At 32.7% G+C, this 23,392-nt stretch overlaps 4 protein-coding genes across 5 annotated transcripts; 1 reads left to right on the forward strand and 3 right to left on the reverse strand.

The window, feature by feature from the left end:
• Positions 1 to 465: 465 nt before the first annotated feature.
• Positions 466 to 7,616, reverse strand: LOC110670106 (putative clathrin assembly protein At2g01600). Its single transcript, XM_058140410.1, has 15 exons — positions 7,258 to 7,616; positions 7,090 to 7,159; positions 6,877 to 6,974; positions 5,575 to 5,713; positions 5,284 to 5,411; positions 4,415 to 4,507; positions 4,253 to 4,303; positions 3,729 to 3,794; positions 3,568 to 3,633; positions 3,334 to 3,414; positions 3,157 to 3,237; positions 1,871 to 2,044; positions 1,671 to 1,752; positions 1,438 to 1,559; positions 466 to 1,031 (listed from the first exon to the last, which is right to left on the reverse strand). The coding sequence occupies exons 1-15, from the start codon at positions 7,345 to 7,347 to the stop codon at positions 678 to 680; spliced, it is 1,695 nt and encodes a 564-aa protein (XP_057996393.1). The 5' UTR covers positions 7,348 to 7,616; the 3' UTR covers positions 466 to 677.
• Positions 7,617 to 11,347: 3,731 nt separating this feature from the next.
• LOC110633591 (probable NAD(P)H dehydrogenase subunit CRR3, chloroplastic) lies at positions 11,348 to 12,589 on the reverse strand. The gene is given in 5 exon segments (XM_021782257.2): positions 11,348 to 11,533; positions 11,835 to 11,921; positions 11,924 to 11,979; positions 12,185 to 12,204; positions 12,206 to 12,589. Coding segments are annotated over 5 exon segments (537 nt in total). The 5' UTR covers positions 12,455 to 12,589; the 3' UTR covers positions 11,348 to 11,408.
• Positions 12,590 to 12,676: 87 nt separating this feature from the next.
• LOC110670105 (uncharacterized) lies at positions 12,677 to 21,086 on the reverse strand. Its single transcript, XM_058140644.1, has 9 exons — positions 20,638 to 21,086; positions 19,789 to 20,145; positions 19,491 to 19,706; positions 17,338 to 17,990; positions 16,806 to 16,902; positions 16,653 to 16,706; positions 16,457 to 16,575; positions 15,313 to 15,503; positions 12,677 to 13,511 (listed from the first exon to the last, which is right to left on the reverse strand). Exons 1-9 carry the CDS (start codon positions 20,884 to 20,886, stop codon positions 12,874 to 12,876), a joined length of 2,574 nt encoding a protein of 857 aa, XP_057996627.1. The 5' UTR covers positions 20,887 to 21,086; the 3' UTR covers positions 12,677 to 12,873.
• Positions 21,087 to 21,771: 685 nt separating this feature from the next.
• LOC110670107 (NAD(P)H-quinone oxidoreductase subunit L, chloroplastic) lies at positions 21,772 to 23,093 on the forward strand. Of its 2 annotated transcripts, none has more exons than XM_058140769.1 (5): positions 21,772 to 22,004; positions 22,086 to 22,178; positions 22,282 to 22,389; positions 22,488 to 22,582; positions 22,750 to 23,093. In XM_058140769.1, exons 1-5 carry the CDS (start codon positions 21,882 to 21,884, stop codon positions 22,895 to 22,897), a joined length of 567 nt encoding a protein of 188 aa, XP_057996752.1. In that variant the 5' UTR covers positions 21,772 to 21,881; the 3' UTR covers positions 22,898 to 23,093. The 2 variants fall into 2 exon arrangements, with proteins under 2 accessions (XP_057996752.1, XP_057996753.1); XM_058140770.1 differs by having other exon boundaries at positions 21,774 to 22,004; positions 22,089 to 22,178.
• The last annotated feature ends 299 nt before the right edge of the window (positions 23,094 to 23,392 follow it).

The raw sequence follows: 23,392 nt of genomic DNA on the forward strand, positions 1-23,392 counted from the left end.
ATAAACCTAAATCAATTCACATTATGCACACGCCCCATTATATGCCTCGAAACTTCTTGCTTTAAATTTGTCAACACCATCTATACCAAACAGTGAACCCACCACCAGAACATTAGGTATCCAATCCAAACAAGAAAAAAGAGACCAAGAATGCTTTTAGAGAGATTGCAGGAATTGCTTTCGTCATTTAGCTCAAAAAGAACATCCAATACCTCACCACATACTTCCCGGAGTGGTTAAAGAGACATATTAAGTTCCACAGCAATATCAACATTCCTGTTGTAATACTCTGCTTTAAACAATCTGATTCTTCTTTCTCTTTCAATCTATCTACCCCTTTCACAAGGAGGTTTGGTTTCCTATGGTCCAATTCCCAAGGGAATCCCAGACCTAAGTGGCTAAGGATCACAAAAATTAAGAAAGAAAAGACATCATAACTGATAACGGGGGAGAGGGGTAGAGAGATTTTTCAAAAGTCACAATTATTATCAACTAGTTGTCCATTATACACTATTCACTTGCTTTCTTTTACAACCCAAACAAACACGATTCATGCCGCAAACCATCAATCTTGTGGGTCTACAATCTGAACCCACGCTGCTTTACTCATTTTCAATGCACAGAAACCAACTTAATCACCTAGATTATACTTTCCAAATGTCCAAATATTGGTGTGATTATAAAAGGCCTGTGCTTCCGAAAGGATTGTTAGAATGAGGATGAGCAACAGGATTCACAGGAAATGTCCCCAACGCTGTATCACCAAAAGGATTTGTAGGGCTCATCATCAAATTTTGCTGCTGCATTGGCTGTGGGTAAGTTGGTTGGTACGGACCAAAGGGATTGGGAGGCTGTTGACCCATTGCCGCCATCTGAACTGCAGCAGGAGGAGCAATGCTGTTTGACATTGTGAATGGATCTTGCACCTCAAATGGATTAAGAGATGGTGCTCCATAAACAGGCTGCTGAGTTGCTCTATATGCTGCTGAGTCATACAAACTGTTCAAAGTGAGCGAGTCCAATCCACCGGCCTAACATTTATTAGCAACAAATGAGATTAAACAATTAGCATTTTTAAATCTCAGTATGAAAAACCAATTATAAATCCAAGTGGCACCATGTCAGAATGGCACTGGAACTACAACAATATTGGCACCTCTTCTCCAAATTACGAAGAAACTAGCATGATATCAAAATAAGTTGATTTAGAAAATGAACCATTTTTTAATCTCTGCTCAAATAAAACTTCCCCCTTTTTCTGATGAGTTGTAATGATTCCTTGTTGGTTGATGCCACCAACATAAAACAAGCACTTAGGCCAACGTAGAGTTATTTTACCAACGCTCATCCTATAATAATGTTGGTTGCTTGCACAACAACCATTGGCTAGAGAAAGCAACAGAAGGACATAAAAGTCATAAGAAAAGAAAGGCCTACCAATTGCCTCTCGTTAACTGAAGAGATGTTACTGCTCGGAGTGGTAACCAGGGCAAGCTCCCATCCAGTAGGGTCAAAATCTTTCGCTTGAGCAGCACCAGAATTGAATGTTGGCGCAGCATCTGCAAAACAAGATGTTGAATCTACCAGGTAAAAATAACAAGAAAAAAACAATCCATAGGTGTAGCAAAAATGATGGAGAACAGAAAATGAAATAAAAACCACAAGGTTACCCTGTTCAATTGGAACTATAGCCAGAGCCAACGCATTTCTTTCTTCAATGGCTGATGCATCAGGTGCGTCATAACTCAATCCCTGAAATAACCAAGGTGCAGGAGAAAGGAAACAGAAGAAAAAAGGTAAAAAAAAAAAAAAGTTCTCAGGATCCATCAACCAATGTAACTCAACTCACAACTCATCACTGCAAGATTACCAGTAAATCTCCAGTGTCCATGTTGTTTTGAGGAGGTGTGATAGGAGTGGGAGGCACAATCTCAGCACTGGAGACAACAACATCATCTGAAGGCATTGGCTCAGGTTCATCACTGGGTACTTTGGTGTCTTCAGCTTCAGAAGGACCCTCTTCTGGCCTATATGTTAATTGGAGCTGTTTAAAATGACCACAAATTAGTCCCAAAGCATCTGCCTTTAAAAGTGATTTCCTCACAAAGCAAAATAATCAACAGATGTTAATGACAAGGAAATGAGATCGGAGCAAAAGCAATGTATAATTATAAGACCATGTATTCTTTTCTGCCAACTAGACCTGTCAAAGAGGCTTGTAGTCAGTGAGATTAAGGATAAAACATAATTAGCTTATGACCCCATCTCATGTTCATTCTTCTATCTATTTCATTTTGCTTTTATATAAATATAACCCATTATGGTCAATGGAATTGGTTTTCATTTCAGAAAACTAAACCATCATATGCAAGTTTCCTTCAACTGAAATTATTATTTCTACCTATCTACACATGCTTTAATTAATATTATCCTTTATGGAAGCTCAATCAGCCATGACATTTTACCATCAAACATACTCTTCTTTCAAGCATGTTGCTCTTTAACAGCCATGTTCAATCCCATTATTATGTATAGCTGGTCTAAAGGCTATTCCAACAAAATCAAAGTTGCAATAATTGATTTTCATGATCCCATTAGCCATTACATTCTTGAAGCAACTAGCTCTTTAGCTTTAAGCCTCTGAGAAATGAAGTCTTGAATGTATTGCTCCTACTTGATAATTAAATCCTTCCAAGGCACTGCTGTTTGAATTATTCAAACCAAACTTCTCCTCATTAGAATACATGGAATGATTAGACGGGATCTAATGTAGATCCAGCTATCTACGCAGTAATGGAATCCAACTGCTCCTTTCTTGTTGAGAATCCGTATATAGAAAGGAGCACCCAACCATATATCTTCACAAGCAAAGAACTATGTGATTATGTCTGTAAATAATCAAATTTTGACATTTCTTATGCTTATATTCCCTATTTATAGATCGGCTAAAATTGATAAATATTCTCTATTTCTGGATCACTTTAACTGTCTTTTTGAAATAGAAGAAGTTGCAGTTTAACATTGAAGAATCCTGTGTTTCTAAAGTTTGATTAAAGTAGTGTGCAGTATTGTGCAGAACTGAATAAAATATGAACCGGAAAATGTGCCCCATTGCAACAAATATATTGACCCAGAAATCATAGTAATTGTACCGACCAGTGGCTCACTTGGAACAGAAACAACTCTCGGTGCCTCTCTTATATACTCTTCCATGGTTGTAAGAAAGGATTGCGGAGGCTGCAAATGAAAAACAATGATAAAATTAGACTGACTGCCATAATAAGAAAATACTAAACCAAGGAAAACATTAAACCATCTCATAGCAGCAAATACTTCTCTCAAAACAGGAAATTGGAAGTTCCTAGCAAGTTCCAATCCTTTGCAAACTTCATAGAAATCGGAAAGACTACCAGCCTGCAGGTACAACCCATATAGATAATTTTAACTGCTGAAACCTTAGTTTCATCATTTCTGCTACAACATAAAGAACATTCTAACAAACAATAAAGGTTGACCAAGAACATTTAACTAGAAGCTGACATAAGAAAACTCAATTCACAATATGACCTGCTGGCCAGCTCGTTTGTAGACATCAAGGGCGGTGAAAGCTTCATGCCTTGGCATCTCAAAAAACTGAAAACATACACAAGATTTATCACCAATACAAAGACACAGCAAAAAAGTGGACTCGTGCACATAATGATTTTTAAAAAATAAATCTAGATTACCTTATCCACAAGATTGATAATTCCATCATTAATAGCACAATATATTTTAAAGCTCTCTTTCAATACCTGAAAATTGCATGCCATCAATTTCATCAAATTAATTATAATACATATACAGAAAGCATAAATTCAAGCCCCACCCATGTCTTCCTCAATTTGAATAACTGAATTAGTTCCATTACCCCTTCCAGCTGAACTTGGTATCCTACTCCATTTGCTTAACATGATACACATATAAATCCAATGAAATATTCTGGGTCGTGTTATAAGACATGCAGTTCATCTTTACTTCAGGTCTACAGCAAAATATCATGATAATATAGCCAACCATAATTAACTTGAGATTACGGCTTATAGTTGAGTTTAGTTAACTTTACCATGATAATAGATATTTTAAAATATTGTGTGGGATTTCAAACACCTCAAACATGGAAAAATTATTAACGCTAAAAAAACTTGAAAAGGTCAATAGTAGAAATATAACTCTTCACAAGACAGGAATTATAGCAGATAGAGCAACATACCAGCGCTAAAGCATACTGTATAACATAATTGCTAACAGCTGCACCTTCAGGCTGTAAAAAAATTCAACACCAATTGGTTTTCCATATACCCAAGCAATATGAACAAGTAACGTGGAGAACAATGAAGGAGAACAAAGTTCCATAAGTTTCACAAAAAGATACCCGACAACCAACAAGGCGATACAGCAGATGCTGCAATGCAGGCAACTGTTCCAACAGTTCTTCACTAACCAATTCCCTGGTTCTGCTGTAGCCCTGCTTAAAGTGAACAATGATACCATAAAACAAATCCAGACAGACAAAGTCATTTACAACCTAACATACCAAAGTAGCCAATAGCACAATTAAAAAGATTCAATATGTCTTTAACACCTTGTGCCTGGCTTTTACTTGCTGAAATTGGATTAGGAGATAAAATTCCAAATACATCATAGACAGCAAATGGTCATATTGCAATGCAGTACAAGAATGATAACCCTATTTCTATCATCCTTGTAACTCAAACCACATGTTGAAATAAACAACAAGAGGGGACCTGCGGCGGCCACATTGTGTGTGTGTGTGTGTGTGTTGGGGGGGGGGGGGGGTGGGCCGGGGCGGGGGGAAGTAGATTTGCAATAAGCTTTATCCTCAGAAGTGCAAAAAAATATCCACAAAGGCAAACAATTACCATTTCATACAAAGAACATGAGACTTGACCTTAGGCCAAAAAGTGGGAACATAAGATAACAAAACCAAAAACCAACAGTAAAGCACAAATTTTGTGTATTTTATTTTTCAAAGAATAAGGGTCAAAACAAGGGTTTCACCTCCAGAATCATTTGCTCATTTCAATAAGTCATTTACATTTTTATTAAACAGAGAGGGACAGAGAAGGAGAGAATGAGATAAGGAATCTGTCAAAGAGCTTTTTTTTTTTTTTTTTGATAGATAAAAGAGGAGCAACAGCACACAAAACATCAAAGAGCTATTTATTGAGAAAAGAGAACAAATGAATTTTAGAGGTGTAAAATGATGAATTAAGGAACTACCTTATCTTGCCCTTGGGCAGGTCTTGGAATACGCTCAGCTTCAATGTCATACTTGAGAATTCTAAAGCATTCAAGCCGCTCCTCCAAAAATAGAGCATATGTACGTACCCAGGCAGAGCAATCCCAGGCTAAAAGAGAAGCAAGGGAAATGATCAAACACTAACACAAAGTATTGAACTTCTTTCAACTATTTATTTTAAAAAAATTCAAAACTAACAGAGTCAGGCTCAAATAGAGAAGCCAGAAGCCAATAAAGAAGTTTAAAGAGAAGGACATGAAGCATAAAACTACCAATAGGACTTGAATCATCCTTGAAGTTAGAAAGTTGTAGGATGCGTCCTCTCTGTGAGAAATTTAGTAGTTCTTCTCTGAAAGTAGGATCACCCTCTCTTAATAATCTATGGATGACAATCAATGTTTTCAATGCAACCTGATAAACAAAAAGCAGGCATAAATATTACAGCTTGGATGCAATTAAGATATATATATATATATATATATATATATATAAAATAAGGTTTAAGGTTTCAAGATTAAGCTTTTCTGTATATACATATATATAAAATAAGGTTTAAGGTTTCAAGATTAAGCTTTTCTGTAATATCAATATCTCAGCGGTTCTTTTTGTTATATTTTTATGCTCCAAAAGGTTTATATGATCATGTGGACTAGAACAGTTAGAGCAGCCACAAAGGCTTGTATACCAAGGAAGAAGTACTTTCTGCACATGTTAATTGGCATGGGGAACCATAAATTTGTATAAAAGCACAATCTCATGCTTGTAGGTAAATCTAAGCCGACCTAGGTTTATATAATAATTATAAACAAGAAGTGTTAGAGATGAAAGAGATTCAAGTGGAAGCCTTGCTTGAGGACGATGAAAAAGAGGATGTAGAAAATTCAGTCATGTTTGCCATGGAAATAAGATAATTCTATGCAATATGAATTGAATTTTAAGGACTGAAGTTTTTTGACATCAAGATCAGAAAAATATATTGGGAAAATGTGGAGAGTTAATCAAATAGGATTGAACAACACTTCAAATACAAAAATCTACAAACACTAGTCAAAGTTTATAGAACCCTCCACCTACAATAAAATAAAAGATAAAAGGAAAATACACAAATTTATAAACAATGCTTAATCTGTTAGTGCAACAGAACTTCAAATACCAATCAGGCTGCTGATACAGGATAAAACTTAAACGATAGCCCTTCAATTATGATAGCAATCCCAGTTGTAATGGTGCTCCCTAAATTACAGCATCCAATGTGTCAATGCATATGAAACCACAAGAAATGTATGTAACTAGTTTAATTATTTAAATGTTCTATTGCTGTAAAAGCCTATCATACAAGCCCTGAAACTAGTGAATCATGATGAAAGCATTAAAATATCACAGTGAAGACTTCACCAACAACTTACATGTGTCCATTATCTAAACATTCATAACTGCTTCCTACTATAAATCAACGCAATAAACAAGAAACTAATTTTAATTACCAACTAAAACGAAAGTAGCACAAATTAAATAAAATACTAAAAGTATTAAATGTCACTAAAGTTACACAAATTCAACACTGAAACAATTACCGTCCAATTATGGGTCTTGGCCAATCGGCGGGAAAGAGCATGAATACAATAAGCAACATCAGCACGCGGACGAATAGCTGACGTGGCAATCAAGATTTCTGCAACAAGCAATCAAAATTCTTTAAGAACACAACACAAAATCCATCCCCCCCCAAAAAAAAGGGATCTGCCCAGCAAATTTAAGGGAAAAAAAAAAAAAGGAAAGAAACTGACTTCTAAGGTGCCTCTCTTTGGGTGGACACTCGACGTGGTTGGTTGCTTTGACTACAGCGACATCCAATTCCTAAAAAAAGAACCCAAAAATCAGAAATCCATGAAAAGGGGAAAATATAGAGAAATATGAATATCTAAAAATGGTGGAAAAATTAAAAAAAAAAATACCGCATAGTCGCTGTTGACATGAGCGAGACCGACTTTGGTGGAATCTTTGAGAGCGCCATAGGCTTTTCTCCAAGTCTGAAGCGTTCCCATTTCTTTATAGTAATTTTGGGTGAATTTCAATTATAATAAAAGAGCGATCAGATCGGCTTCTCTTTCTGAGGCTAAAAAAGGATTATCTTGATTCTCTGTGTATCTAATTGATAAGATTACGCCTCTTTTCTCTCTCCCTCTCTGCGGCCTTCTTCTGTGAATCTGTTTCTTGGGAGGAAAGACTCTGTGGAATTGATCAACGCAGGATGAGTCAGGACTCGGGAGTCTGCGGATGCGTCCTTTGGTTGGGCTTTTTTGTGAAAAAAAAATAAAAAAAATAAAAATTAAATTAATAATAATATTGAGGGTTTATTTATTTAAGACAATTTGCGTCCAACTAATATGCTTTCCTTTGGTGGAGGTTTTCCCAACTTGCGACTTGTTTGGCTTTCGGGGGCCCCTCCATCTTGGTGCGTCATCATTTTTTATATTATTAATTAATAAATAAAAAAATAATTGTATCCAATTTCAAAATTAATAAATAAAGAAATAAAATAATAACTACGTAATAATTCTGTTTTCTCACTTTTATAATAAAATATTTGACATAAATATGAAATTTTTATAATTTTTTTTTAGATGAGTTAAATTTGATTTATTAGAATTTATTTTATTTTAATATTATATATATAATTTATATTTTAAATATTGACGCGTTAACATATTAATTCAAGATAAATAAAGAATAATTATTGCATTCATATCTTTTTTTTTAAAAGAAATAAAATATAAAAATAAAATGTATCTAATTTTGCCATACTTGAAAATTAAATTATAAATTATCATGTTTCTCAATAATTCTTTTCAAAAATTTGTGCAATTTCATAAAATTTTTAAAAAATAAAAGATAATATAATTATTTTTCAGTAATAAAATATTTTATTATTTTTAATGAGAATCAACCCTATATAAAATAAAATCTCAAAATGTTCTAAAAAAATAATTGTACCCCACCGAAGAATTTGGTACGGTGATGTGTCTTTCATGCAAAGTGTGTGAAACATAGGAAAGAATGGAGGTTGCAGCCTCTTCATTTAATTGAATTAATATTTTATCTATAAAAGTTATATTCGGAGCCATCAAATGTCTAAATAGAAATGTGTACATAATTGTAATTATACCAACCAAGCATTCTGAAGGCTGTGAATGTGATTCCAGCCTAGAAAGTCTCAATTTGTTGGAATTTTTTGGCTAGGAAAAACAAAAATAACTTTACTCACCGACCATCACGCGAGTTATTCTCTATAGTCTATACCTCATTATTTATTTTTCACCAGTGAGAAAATGGTTTTCAATTAGAGAGTGTGAGATTTTGATAATATTTATTTAAAAATTAAATAATATTTTTAATTTATCTTTTAACGTTTAATTTTAATCGTTTCAATTTTAATTATTTTGATTTCAATTTAGTTAGATATAATTAATATTATATAAAATATAAAAAATAAAAATTAAGAAAAATTACTATTTAATTTTTATATTTTAATAAAATTAGTTGTTGATTTTTATATTTTGAAAAATATATTATTTAATTTTTATATCTTGCTTTTATTAAGTTATTTAGTTATTATATTAAATTTTTTTGTTTGTTAATGCTTATTAAATTATTATTTAATTTCTCTATTTTAATAAAATTAATTATTTAGTTTATATATTTTGAAGGATACCGTTATTTAATTTCTCTATTTTAATAAAAATAATTAATTAGTTCCTATATTTTGAAGATATATCATTTTGAAGAATATATTCATCGATGAAAATGAAAATTTTATTACTTAAAGGCTGAACCTAAAGTTATATATTTTTTTAAATTATTCAAATATTTTCATTTAATTCTACGTATATTATTTTTATGTTGTTTCTATTATAAAACAATTTTCTTAGACTATCTCTTTTATCACTTGAAAATTTGAAGGAACTAATTAATCTTTTTACATATTCATTTGTATCAATTTCTACCAAACAATGAAAAGTAGGGAGAGAATGAGAAGGAGAAGGATGTGAGCGTATAAAGAAAGAAAAATAAGAGAAAGTAATAGAGAAATAAGCGAGAGAGTATCATAGCAATTTGGGTAAAAAAAAAAAAGCAAGAGCTACTAAAAAATTAATATAACCAAATTATAATAATTAATTAATGTGGCTTTTAAAATAAAATAATTAATTAATTAGTTTTACTAAAATAGATGAACTAAGTAGTAGTTGAATTGATATTAAAAATTTAAAATCAATTGACTAAAGAAATTTTAATTGATGGATTAAATAAATAATTAATTTCATTAAAATTTAAAAATTGAATAATAATTTTCCCAAAAAGCTAACATACACATATATATGATTTTTGGGTTTGGTTTCAATTTAATATAGATTTAGCATGATTTTCAGTATAATGTGGAACGAATTCTTAATTAAAAACTAAAATCAAATAAAAATATTAGAATAAATTCAATTGGATACCTTTCCAATTAATTTAATATAATTTTTTAATTTAATTCGAAACTCTAAAAATCATGCATCATACCCTAATTTTAATGACTCTACAATTCAATTAATATTTTAAGATCTATAAATAAAAGCCATCGACCATAATTCAAAGAAAGATTAGAAAGGAAGGGGAAAAAATAAAAGCAAATTATGCACATCATTTCCATCTCCTGAGTTTTAGCTTTTATCATGAAGAAAGTAACCTTTTAATCCAAAAGTAAACAATGGATTGGAAAAGAAAAGGACTCCACCACCACATAGAGAGTAGCGAAAAGAGAATTACATGAACTGGTCTAAGCCAGTAGTTTTATGAAGCATCATTTTGGTTCAGTGATGGTTAAATTATTTTCACATATATGAAATTTCGAATTTAAATCTAATCATAGCTAAATAAAAAAAAAAAAAATCACATACACACGAACACACTATTTAATCAGACAAATTAGCTAATTAAATCATTAAGTCTCTTTTATTTTTTTTACTATTTTCAGATAAATTTCATCACATTGCATGAATTATTTATTATTTTATTTTAATAATATAATTTAATATACATATTTATTTTTATAATTCATAATTTTATGATCATATTATAAAATTTTATTAACTATAAGACTTTTAATTAATTAAAATTTTATTTTAAGTGTTAATAAATAAATAAGTTGATGAATAGATTAATTTTTATTATTTTTTAATTTATTTGACATACATCAATACAATAATAAATAAAGTAAAAAAAAAAAACCTTATGGTGATTTTGAAGGAATATTATTAATATTTATAGATTTTAAATATGAGAAATATATTTAAAATTAAATGTTTAAATTTTAAAAATATTTTTTATTGAATAATTATTTAAATATATTCATTAATATAATTTTTTAAAATTAATTTACTCTTTAATATGTAATAATTTTTCGATAAAAGAGATTGTGGCACATGTTAGGTGGCATATTCTTGTAAAACCATATATATATATATATATATATACATATATACACCATGCGAATGCATTAAATTTATGGCATGAAATTATATAGTTTCTAGTAAAAATTGAATGGTATTGGGAGGGCTCTGTCTGTAGCAGCAGCAAGATGAGGATGTGAAGGAGACAACAAGAAGTGTCATAATTAAACAAGGAAAGGGCAGAAAGGCATAACCTCTTGTTTATTTGCAGCATAGATAAGCAAAGGTACATACACAAATCTGCAATTGACGTGAAGACTGTTACGCTTAGTTCAATTATCTGAACTTACAATATCACACTATTAGGTCTGTTTGGATAGAATTTTTTTTTTTTTTCACCATTCCTTCAACTTTGTTTGTGACCAATTCCAATTTGAATTTGTGATTCAAAGTAGGAAAAAGTGATAGAAGTTTAACATGATCATTTAAAATTCACCACTATTAAAATTGAGCCTTGCAGAATTTTGGTGATCGATGCACCATTTTCCTGAGATACACTGAGATCCTCTGCTGTTTTCACACTTCAAGTTGATAACGCTGAACGCTGTTATAGTTCATAAAATCAACAGAGAGGAAGAACTATAATTTGATTTTCGATTATTAACAGATACTTTTCACATGAGCAGGTCATCAAGTAGGGGTGTGCTTTAGGGTAGCTTCACAACTCCAGAAGTCACTAGGAACATGAAAATGTAAATTGGCAGAACCCACCGAAAGAAAAACATCAAGATTCTTTTACCTGTAAATGGACAGCAAAAACCAACATTAGATCAACCTAATAACTAGAGTTGAAGCCTAAAACAGCGCTGATAAAATGGAAAAAACAATGAAACACTAGATGAAGTTTCATATCAGAAATATAACATTGAAACTTGCAGGTATTGTCATCCTAAAACTCTAATTACAAGCCCAATTTTGATCCAGTAACAATCTAGAAGTAGAAGGAGAAACTTTGGCGTTCACACCAATTACCAATCTTGTAATAAATTCAGCAAGTACCGAACAAATAGTAATAGAGGGAAAGAAACAAGAAAAAGTACCAGAAGAACAAAATTGTCCCTCCGTTTTATCGACACTCCACTCTCCTGTCTCTCGTAGCTTCTTCTCCACCGGTCCCTCAAATGCACACCAGAATTCAGCAACAGACCCTTAAAAATAGTGTCCCTATCCCTCTGCTCCGAGCCCCTAATTATCATTAAAGGGGAAAAAGAGAGGCACCCCACAAAGAGATTAAAAGCATAATCACATAAAATTATACAAATGTTTGAAAGCATCCATAGGAAATGCAATCAGAAAAGAGTATGCAAACAAAACAGTGAAATCCAAATAAGAAAAACTACTTGGTTTACAACTTAGAATGAAGAAAATGAAGTGAGATAGAAGAACAAACATGGGTTCAGAATCGCGATTAACTGCCGGCGCCAACGGCACATTCAATCTGGAAAAGGGTGAGGCGCTGTTGGAGTTTGGATTGGCGGCGTTTCGTTCTGGTTTTTGATTTAGTAGTGGGAATTGGAGGCTTGTTTTTGTTATTGTGAGAAGGAGTGGTGTTGGAGTGTGGAGGTGGAGAGCCGTCAATATTGCTGGAAAAAGAAGCAAAAACCAGTTGCCTGCTCACACAACGGCAGGATAAGCAAGCCATGGCGAGCCTCACTTTCATTGGAAAAGAAATGTGTCAATAATTAACATTGACAAGTATTAGTTGTTGACGACAGGTCGTTCCACGTCATATATTTAATATTTTAATTACTAATTTATTTTTTTTTCAAAAAACTACACATTGATTTATAATTATATTATTATAAAATGCTGTTCTTAGCTTAGTTTATAAATAAAGTCTAAAAACAATTTAAACAGTAAGTTTATATTAAAATGTTTAAAATTAAATTTTAATATTTTCTTTCATATATATAAAAAAAAGTTGTAAAAGGGCTTGCATCCTAACAAATACAAAATTATAATATGACGTGTTAATCACCCGAATGTAACTTGTATGGATGCATGAACTCAAGTGATTGTACAAAAGGAGTCAAAACTGATGAGTTTATATGCATCATACACAATCAGCATATCATCTCATCATGTAGGCAAAGCCCTCAGCAAATGCAATGCTCGCTTCCATTGCGGCCTCTGGGATAGAATAATCTTCCTCAGAGCTGAAACTGCTCCAGCAGCTATAATTGCTGAATGATTTTCACTGTCCATGCTCAGATTATAGAGGACTGACATTGCCGCTTCAATAGCCCTCTCACTTCCTCCTTCTATTAGCTCCACCAATGGAAATATTCCCCCGGCAGAAGAAACGGCTCTAGTAGCATCTACCACCCCCTCTGAAATTATTCTGTTGAGTTCTACTACTGCAGCTTCCTGCACTTCAGGAGAGAGAGTGGATTTAATCTGCTCTATTAATCTTGGGATGGTCTCGTAAAGAGTCACTTCCGTGTTGATTGGGTTATCAAATTCTAGGCTAGGACCATTAGTAGAGCTGAGTTTCACTAGGCAAGCAGCAACCCAATCCTTGTAATGAAAAGGGATGTTTGACTTCAGGATTTTACGCAGCAATTTTGTGAAATGGGTGGAATTTATGGTGCAACAAAATTGATCTGAATCAAGAAGCTTTGTGAGTAACCGAGATGCTGCAGATACTGCAAGACCGGCTTCTTCAACTTGAAGGGCATATACTTCTGGCTGCTGATTTTCAATATCAAAATCTATTTCTGCCACAAATTAAAACACGCAGTATATGATACCTCTGACACTATATATGATACATCTGAAACAGCAGAGGCAATACAAAAAAAAAAAAAAAAGCCCATACATAAAATCTAATAAAGAAATGTAATGAACGAAATAATGAAGCAAGTCACAACAAAAAAAAAAAAAAGCCATTAATTTCAGTTCTTATATCTTCTACATCAGTTACAAAGTAATTTACCAGTGTTTCAAAACCAGAAGTGAACAGCTGGTTGAAGCTGGTAACCAACCCATAGTCCAAACAACCTAGGCTCATCTTCAGTCTACCCACAGAATCATCCAGTTCAGTAACACCAAAAAAGTCAAACATATTAGCACTTCTCCATGAAAGAAAGCCCCCAGGCAATGGATGTCTTTTGTTTATATGGTAATAATAAATATCATTTTTACCAGAGCAATTTATAATTTTCCTTCTAAAATGAATGCAAGTAGAATTCACATGTTCTTTCTTCCCAAGTCTCAAAATACCATAAAGCATCTAAACATTCATCCCAATCACGATTAGATCTCAAATCAAGTTATCTATCACTCTATGAAAAAGGTTGATAAAAAAATTTGCCAAAAATTACTAATTCTAAAAGAAGAAAACTAGATCTAGAATAAAAGAAAAACATAAGGTATGATTGGGATTTCTGAAAAAAAAAATCTCCAATTAAGAATATTGTATCCCATTCTTTTTTCAATTCTAAATTGCAGTTTCTTATATATATATATATATATATATATATATATATATTGTTATTTCATCATATGAATGATTCCAATGTTAACCCTAGTTGAAACCCAATACTTAACCCTCACACTTCTGTAGTTCTGTTATGAAAATGAAGTTGGCTTTTAAACAATGGTACCAATGATTATGACTAAGATTTAAAGCTCCGTTTGTTTCACAAAAAATATTTTCTTGGAAAACATTTTCTGCATATTTTGGCGTTTGAGGCATTCAAGAAAATTGGTCAATGAAAAATATTTTCTTGATCAAAGGAAAAAACTAAGTCATTTTTAAAAAAAATGACTACCATTTTTTCAAGAGAGAAAGTCATTTTTTATTTTCTAAATTTTAATAATCTAATTAAAATGTCAACACACTTATACAAGCATGAAATAAACACATATCATTAGTTTAAAATTGTAGCCAAACAACGAAAAATATTTTCATATAAAATATTTTTTTGTAAATATTTTTCATATACAAGTTATTTTCCGTAAAACAAATGGAGCCTAATTTTAAAAAAGTCATGTGCAGCATCAAGTTAACAACATGTTCAGTTTCTTTCATCCCCAACCTGATACGAAGTTAAGAGAATCACACTCCAAAAGCTAACCGTTAAGGTTGGAGAGCCAAGTCCATATATGACCTATATTGAAATCCCATACTTTCAACATGGGACACAAGTTTCCTTGCAATGGGATTATATCATTCCACCACGCTCCGCAATCCCAATGCCCATGCAAGCTGGTTTGTGCTAGTTTAGTCTAGCCCTGGGTGAACACTGTTATTCCAGCATCACCATCTGTGCCACGCCGCATGATTACAACTAGGAGGAATAGTGGATGGCTCTGATACCATTGATACAAACTTAGGAGAACCACACCCCAAAAGCTAGCTATTGAGGTTGGAGAGCCCAAGTCCATAAAAGCCCCATATTGAAATCCCACACTTGCAATGGGATTGTAACACAACCCCAATTTCAACTCCAGCAATCAAGTATTAAACAACGTAAATTTATAAAATTTGGCTCTTAAGAGAATCAGGTGCTGTACCACTCAATACTTTTTGTTGGAAAACAGCATCCAGACCAGATTCAATATTTGCTGAGATGATCATGTCCATGCTTCCATCAATAATTGCCAAAAACTCAAGGATAGAAGCCGCTTTTCTTTTCAAATTTGAGGACGAGTGCTTCAGCATCTCAACAAGGCGAACTATGATGAAGGCATCCAGCACATCTTGTCTGCAATAGTTGCAAGTTGTGCAGAAGGTCAAAGCAAATTTCACTGTGTTGATTTATCATATAAGTCCTAAAATATAATGCATCACTAATCCAATAAAAAACTTGGCTCTGACATATGAATAAACTGAAAATTATTTATAGAAATATAAAATCCTACAATTAGTTGGCATACTGCAGATATATTTCTAAGGTTGGCCTGCTGTTATACGATTTTTGCCAAATTTCATTATTACCACCAAGAACAGATGGGTATAGGTAAATGATATGGTTATATTCTTTTACACAAGCCCTACCAACAAATGGCTGTTATTCTCCATTTATGAGCAAAGTTAAAATCATAAACACAAATCATTATGAGCAAAGTAGGCCTTGAGATCTATAGCTGGTAACTACTAACAGCAAGCTTCAAGGATGTAATCAAGCGAGGACCATGACACCAATTATCCTATTAGACAACAAAAACAATGTACTATGTAAAGCACATCAGGAGGCTGGAAGTTGTCACAGGTAGAACACTTCGTAGTATTATATGGTCAAGCTGCAATAATTGGTAAGGGAGGAAAAATAAGGTTATTGTAATTTTTTTTTTTTAATTATCTAATCATAAAACATTTTGGCAAGCAACACAAGTATTTGAGTGAATTCTATGATTGAAGGTAGCCAAAAGTTGTTAACATGCAACGAATCACTCAACAATAAGTAAAGGGACATTGCCAATGTGTAAATATTCCACATCATCGAATATACCCGCAAGCCTGCCTGGGATCTAACATTCATACAGGCTTGTGTTCTGTTAGCCACTTATGCCAAAAATCAATGAGCATGCATTATGATTATACTCATTTTACAGCAATGAACGATATTAATCAGCAGAATAAAATAATATTCGCAAAAAGTAGCAAGAAAAACAATAAATCTGACACTGGGGAAAAATGTAAATAAAAGAAGACTACCTCGTATTTATTATAGACATTGGCATTTCATCATTTTTTGTAGTTAATCCAGTGGAAGCATCCATGTCTATTGCTGAATCTGACTCCCTTTTAGATCCATTTACTGGTCCATTATAAAACTGGAGTACATCACCATACCTGGTAAGCTTTGGCATATATACACTGCAACATATGCTGGAACAAACCGCTGACTTACCATTGATTTCATTTCATTGCTAGGGTCTAAGATTCGATCTAGTAAATTCAAGGCCTGCATTGAAGCATTTTCTATCATCAAATACTAAATCAGAATCATCATTTATAACTTTGAGGGAAAAGCAAACCAAAAACAAATAAAATATAATATAACCTTTTCCATCATAATTTCAGAGGTCTCTGAGTTCTTTAAGATGTTAATCAATGAAGACATAACACCTTCAGCTTCAATTGTTTGGCAGACACCATTGCTGCATGAAACAATTATAAGCAAAATATTTTAAGCAGTATCACATCAAGAACGCAAGAGCTAAGTAATCTTACCTTGACAACTTGTTTCAAAAAAAAAAAAAAAATCTTAACTTGACAACTTACACAGATAATTTAATGCATATTTAAATTAATGAATATTTATGCAGTATTTATAAGCATATTCATTTGATAATTCAAAATCTAGTAGTCCTGAAGCAGCCACTATCATGTTCATATTTCCAACTGGATTTAAACCAATGTAGAAGTAAGCCATAACTTAAAAAAAATTTGGCCATGGCCAAAACACGATTGAACTAGCAATTGCTCAGCGACTCTTGACCTTGTAATTTGGACAAACTGACAGTAATGCTAGAAAACAAAAATAGAACTTCAGATACAAAGATAGAGATTTGAAGCAAGGGAACTAACTGTACCTGGCAGACAATCTCTCCAAAGCGCCAATAACAGCAAGTCTGATAGCATTACTCTTATGATCTAAAAGCCGAACTAAATGTTTGATTGCTCCAGCTTCCTTGAATGAATTTCTCATATGTTCATTAATAGATGCATCAGCAATTGAATTTGCAGCTCTGGATAAGGCCAACTCATCTTCAAGTTCAAGTATTAGAACTAATCTAGCCACACCATCCATCCAAGGCAAAAGTGTAAATTGACAATTAGTAGATATTTCATTTTGAGATGATTTTGCATCTTCCACTTCTATAGCCCCAGAACGTGCAAGAAATTGTTGCTTAGACCGTCCAATTATTGCTTTCACCTTTGCTTGCTCCATATTTGCATCCTTGCCATCAAAATTTAATCCAAGAAGCAACTCAGAAGCACCGAACCTGGAAGGGCCCCTAGAGGTACGTTCAATCATTGTACCATCAGGTAAACTAGGCCATGAATGCAATGCAGGAGTAAATGACCTATAAGCAGCAGCACCAATCAGTGGGACAGGAACCAGACCTTCCTCTATGACAAGGATTCTATAATATTCATTCTTAGCAAGTTCCACAAGGGCATTTCTTGCTTCCTTCCTAATGACCTTGTACTCATCTTCAATATCAGCTTTTAAGAACTCTGCCTGCAGCAACATAAAGGAGATTAGGGTTAGAATACAGCCTGCAAGCATCAAATATAGGCTACAATGGGATTCCTGTTAAAAAAAATGAATTGTTCCATATAATTTTGTATGAACATGATTTCTTCACAAATTCATTCTGAACTGAAAAAAAAAAGGTAGGAAATAGCAAATACTGAACCTAACTAATAACCCATATAAACTTCAGAAAGTGCAGATATCTTGTTTGATGATGCAAACTCTTAGTAAGCAGCATTATGAGGAAGCAATTATTCAGAACTTGTGGAAAATAAGGCACAATCAAACCAAAATGAACTTTATCAGAAAAAATGTCTCGGAGAACTCCCAATAAAAGTACCATGATGCAATGTTGGAGCATTGTGCTTTACTTCTGGGGGAACACATAAGACCAGTTCAAGTTGAACAAAATTAAACCAGTCAAAGGTGACTATGAAACACGCCCATACTACATCAGCTTAAAAAACTTCCATGCATTTTTATTTTGCCAACTCAGTGAGCACCACTTATTTTAATAAGAATGTACATCAAAAAAAGGAGGAACAAAACAAACTCACAGAGACAACTTCGGAGTAAGCAACCGCCTCCTACTGGCCATTGGCGGATGTAGGTTATAAAATGGAGAGAGTGTGTGTGTGTGTGTGTGTGTGAGAGAGAGAGAGAGAGAGAGAGAGAGAGAGAGAGAGAGAGAGTGTGTCTAAGTTAACCACTGATAAATTTAATTATTGAACCCTCATTTTGATAAAAAGTTAAAATTAGTTAAACGAAATAGCATGCTGTGTATCCACAAGTTTATTTACTTTTAAAATTTGCACTCATTCTACTTGTTGCCAACTGTGAAACAAGCTTTTTCAGTAATGAATTTTACCAACACAAAATTGTGTAACTGCATATGTTATCAATGATAAACGAATGTTTAGTTACTTATATAGAGAGAGGTATTTGATAATATTAATAATTATGTAATTCTTAATAGTTTCAAGGTATTAAACCTCATCAAGTTCAATTGTAAGATATTAATATTATATTTTTGACATTTTTAGTGGTATTTTATTATTTATTTTTTAATATGTTGACTCACAAAAAAATTCTGGATCCTCCACTGCTACTGGCCCTCATTAAATCAAGTAAGACCGGAAAATGCTTGGCCAAAAAGGCTAAGCTCTCAAGTATGAGTCATTTGGTAACTGGAGAATAAATCATGTACTTTTCTTTCATGGGATGGAGTGTCAAACAGGTCACAATGCAGAAACTTCAACCAGGAAAAAAAAAAAAAAAGATCAAGTTCTTTTAAACCCTTCCACAGTCCAAGAAAAAAAGAATAAGAAGTTCATTCATAGCCACATGAGAACCTTGCCCACTTCCTTCAATTTTTTACCTCAACTATAAGCTTTTGTTATCATATTTTCAAATGACAAGGACATGCACTATTAAATTCAACTTTGAAATAATCCAGTCTGATTAAAAATATGAAGGAATTCTCACCAACTTAGGAATAACACCTGCTTCAACCATACTGCTATGGTTAGAGTGAGTCAATGCCAAATTTGCCAGAACACCTCCTGCTGCTTCCTTCACTTTTATGTCCTCATCCTCCAGGGACTTAATGAGCAATGGCAAGATATCATTGTTTGCAATCTTCACTCTGAAATTCTCATCTACAGACAAGTTCCACAAAGTACATATACTTTGTTCCTTTACCTGCAGAAACAAACTCATATCCACCTCAATTTTCCAACACCAAAAATCATGTGGAGAAAATTTCAAACGTAGCTTCCTATACCTCAGATGTCAAGCAAGGTTGACTTAGCAAACCAGTTATCTCTTCTATTGCTCCAGATTCTGCTACCACATCTCTGTATAGATTAATTGAAGATATTGATCGTAGAAGGCCAGCAGCTGCTTCAAGTGTAGAATTGGTCTCTGAATTGAGAAGATTTATGGTGAGATTGATGCATCCCTGAAACTGCATGATGTTATCAATGTACTTCTTTCCTCCCAGCGAATATTTCCATAGCGCCACTATTGCCTGTTCTCTATCAAGTGGATCATTGTCTAACCCAAGCATCCGAACAAACAAGGCCACATAACTGTCGCCAAAACTAGATGAAGATGAGCTATGGTTTCTTTCCTCAATTTTCTGAAATTAGAGACAACAAGATGAATTACTTTGCATCTTAAATAGTTTAACATTTGTGGACCACCAAATATAAGGAACAAAGAAACAAAATAAGCATAATTTTCTTTGCACCAACTAGTAAAGTGTTGGCATTGCATCAAGAACACAAATTTCAACTAAGAGATATGCTAAAAAAAAAATTAATAATTAATAACACAATACAGACCCATGTTCGGTTTCTTCAAAGGTTCTTAAAAGTGGTACCCATACACACAGATTCCACAAAATGAAACCACCAATTGACAGTTTGACACAGCACAGAATTCAGAGATATGCCTTCAATTATCATAAGTGAGTAAACTCATAAGTAAATCCATCAATATATTATGTCTACAAAACAACGTAATTAACCCATTAATTAGAAAATCATTTCCAACCAACATAACGCGTCGCAAATAGCAATAAGGAAAAGTAAATAGCCAAACTCGAAACGGAAAACAGATTGAGGATTACTCTATCTTGTTGTGGAGTGGCACCACCATCACTGCAGACCCTTGCAAGCACTCGACGGAAAGAGTATGATTTGAGCTTGAAATTAGCATTGTTGCTAGTATTATGAAAATGGGTAGTACTATAAGAAGCGACTGAATGTTTTCTTGTTATGGGTCTAACTGTTGTAGTAACTTCTATGTGGGTGCTTCGTGGAGGGTGTTGGAGATAGGACTTGGGATTGAAGTGAGTTGGGATCGTTGCGGCCATCATTTCTTGGCTAAAACAATGAAATATGATCAATCAATTCAAAAGAGGCGGAGCTTGAAATAGGGGCCTGGGGATTTTTCCCTCTTCTGTGGAGGCACAGAGCAGTCCTTTCCGCCGGAAACTGATGAATTCTTTTTTCTAACAAAATTTTAAAGCTTTTTCCTTTTTTCCGAAATTTGTATCTTTTCTTTTTAAAGATATTTTGGAATTCACAAGAGGCATTGTGATCTGTTTGGATAATAATATTAATAATTTTTTTTAATAATTTAATATATCATTGGAAAGTCGACCCAAAAGAACTATGTGGAAGATTTTGGAACTTTTATCTATTCATTTCAAAAACGATTTTTTCAGAAAAATAATTTTTATGTAATTCATTTAATATAAATCCAATCTCATATAAAAATAAATTTAATAAATTTTATATAAAAATTTATGTAAAATTAATTAAAAAATATATAATAAATATATAAATAAAAATATAAATATTTAATTTAATATTATTAATTAATAATTACATGCGTTCAAATTTTTTATAGTTATCCCTATTTTTATAATGTTTTATTGAATTAATAATATTTACTCTTATATAAATATAATATTTTTATCAAAATTATAATGATCTATTTCTTTATTATTTTTTTCAATTTTTACATCAAACAATTTTTTCTTGATTATAGAAGAAAACTCTTATTTTTATGTAATGATTAAATTTAATTTATAATGTTATACATTTTAAATTGAAAATATTTTATTGGAAGTTTATGGGCAAATTCTCTAGACCAAATTATTTGTGATTGAAAAGAGGGGGAAAAAAAATAAAAAGAAAAATTGTCCCTGTTAGAAGAAAGAAGATCATAAGCTAAAGCAAACATTTTGTGGCCTTGAATGCACTAAAATATTTGGAGTTTCTGTTACCCTTCTTTTGGGAGCCCATTAGCCATGGAAGATGAAACTGAACACTAAAATAAAAAGATAAGAAAGCACAGATAGAGAACATGAGCTGCTCTTTCAGCTTGCAAATCCCCAAGGCTTTGCCTTCTCCCTCTCCTCAGTGCAAAAAATCCCCTCTCCACATTACATCCAGATACAAACCAGCCCTCTCTGCCAAGCTTGATAAGGTAGAGTTTTTATTCTCTTTTATTTAATTATAAAGTTTCGCTAGTAATTTTGAACAATCGCACAACTCTTTTTGGTCACAGCAGAAAGTTACAAGCATATGGAGAAAGCCTGAACACTATAATGATGTGAAGAAGTTCAGCATGGCAATTCAACTTGGTGCACTTTTTGCCACTGTAAGATGGAGAATTTGATTTTCTCTTTAATCATTTATTTTTCTGTGTTTCTTTGTCTTGCCATGAATCCCAGTTTCTTGAGATTGGAGAATAATTCTATCAGGTTGAGCAACCAGCATTTGCAGTTACTGGAGTGAATAATGAGGAGGATTTGACATGGGTTTTGATACAATTGGCAATAGTTGCTTTCTGGTATTTCCTTATTATGCCAGTGAGTGAATTCCATCATAATTTCTATTCTTTCTTTTGTAAAATCTCATCCTTTTTTTTACCCTGAATTTAATGTGATAATATTATGGTAATTGGCAGCCTATTATCATGAATTGGCTTAGGGTAAGATGGTACAGGAGAAAGCTTTTTGAGATGTACTTACAGTTCATGTTTGTCTTCATTTTCTTCCCAGGGTAATTTTGCCTCTCTTATCAAGAATATCCAAGGAAGAAACCACCCCATAAAATTAAATTGAGTTCTGTTGTAAAGATTCTTGATTTACATCCAGAAAAATAAAGAGGAAAAACTTTTTACTACTTGTAATATTTGACAAACAATTGATCTTTTCTACCTTGTGCAGGATACTACTTTGGGCACCATTTCTGAACTTCAGGAAATTTCCAAGGGATCCATCCTTGAAGTACCCATGGTCTACGCCTGAAAATCCTTCACAAGTCAAAAATGCATTTAGCAAGTACCCTTATGCTACTCCTGAAGATTATGACTGAAAATTGCTGTCACTTCAACAATACAGGGCCTTGAGGCCCTTGGCAAGCTTCCTTGTATAATGTACACCTTGATGGGACTAGTGAAAATTTTACACAGTTACTTCAACTCCACAATGTTGCAGGCCACACCATTTCTTTTCTTTCCTTATTTTCTGTAGCAATCTTTCACATAATCAGAGAACTGGAAATTTGTGTCTATACATCTTTTATTATTGCTATCAATTCTTTTGTTTACATTGATAGTAATATTTATAAATATATTTAAGTTAAAGGTACTACGATAATATATTTCACTGTATTTTTATTTTCTCACAATCTAATTAAAAACATTAAATATAAAACATTTAAAAAATTGAAACTCAGACTAAAAATAATTTAAATTATATAGTTTACATCTTTGCAAATTTTCAAAAAAAGGTAATTTTAAAAATAAAAAATAATAATTTATTGATATTTGGTATTTTAAACTAATGGTTTATGAAATTATATAACAAC

This window comes from Hevea brasiliensis, chromosome 18 (genome assembly GCF_030052815.1).
Source record: "Hevea brasiliensis isolate MT/VB/25A 57/8 chromosome 18, ASM3005281v1, whole genome shotgun sequence".
Taxonomy (NCBI): Eukaryota; Viridiplantae; Streptophyta; class Magnoliopsida; order Malpighiales; family Euphorbiaceae; genus Hevea; species Hevea brasiliensis.

Excerpts from the sequence above, each read along its gene's own strand:
- LOC110670106 (XM_058140410.1), bottom strand. The coding sequence starts at position 7,347 with ATGGGAACGCTTCAGACTTGGAGAAAAGCCTATGGCGCTCTCAAAGAT. Across the intron at positions 5,714-6,876 it reads CCAAGACCCATAATTGGACG|GTTGCATTGAAAACATTGAT; the intron begins GTAATTGTTTCA and ends TTTGTTTATCAG. Across the intron at positions 5,412-5,574 it reads GGATGATTCAAGTCCTATTG|CCTGGGATTGCTCTGCCTGG; the intron begins GTAGTTTTATGC and ends CTTCTCTTTTAG.
- LOC110670105 (XM_058140644.1), bottom strand. The coding sequence starts at position 20,886 with ATGATGGCCGCAACGATCCCAACTCACTTCAATCCCAAGTCCTATCTC. Across the intron at positions 20,146-20,637 it reads CCACTCCACAACAAGATAGA|AAAATTGAGGAAAGAAACCA; the intron begins GTAATCCTCAAT and ends CTCTAATTTCAG. Across the intron at positions 16,707-16,805 it reads CTGAAATTATGATGGAAAAG|GCCTTGAATTTACTAGATCG; the intron begins GTTATATTATAT and ends GCTTCAATGCAG.
- LOC110670107 (XM_058140769.1), top strand. The coding sequence starts at position 21,882 with ATGAGCTGCTCTTTCAGCTTGCAAATCCCCAAGGCTTTGCCTTCTCCC. Across the intron at positions 22,179-22,281 it reads TTGGTGCACTTTTTGCCACT|GTTGAGCAACCAGCATTTGC; the intron begins GTAAGATGGAGA and ends TAATTCTATCAG. Across the intron at positions 22,390-22,487 it reads GGTATTTCCTTATTATGCCA|CCTATTATCATGAATTGGCT; the intron begins GTGAGTGAATTC and ends GGTAATTGGCAG.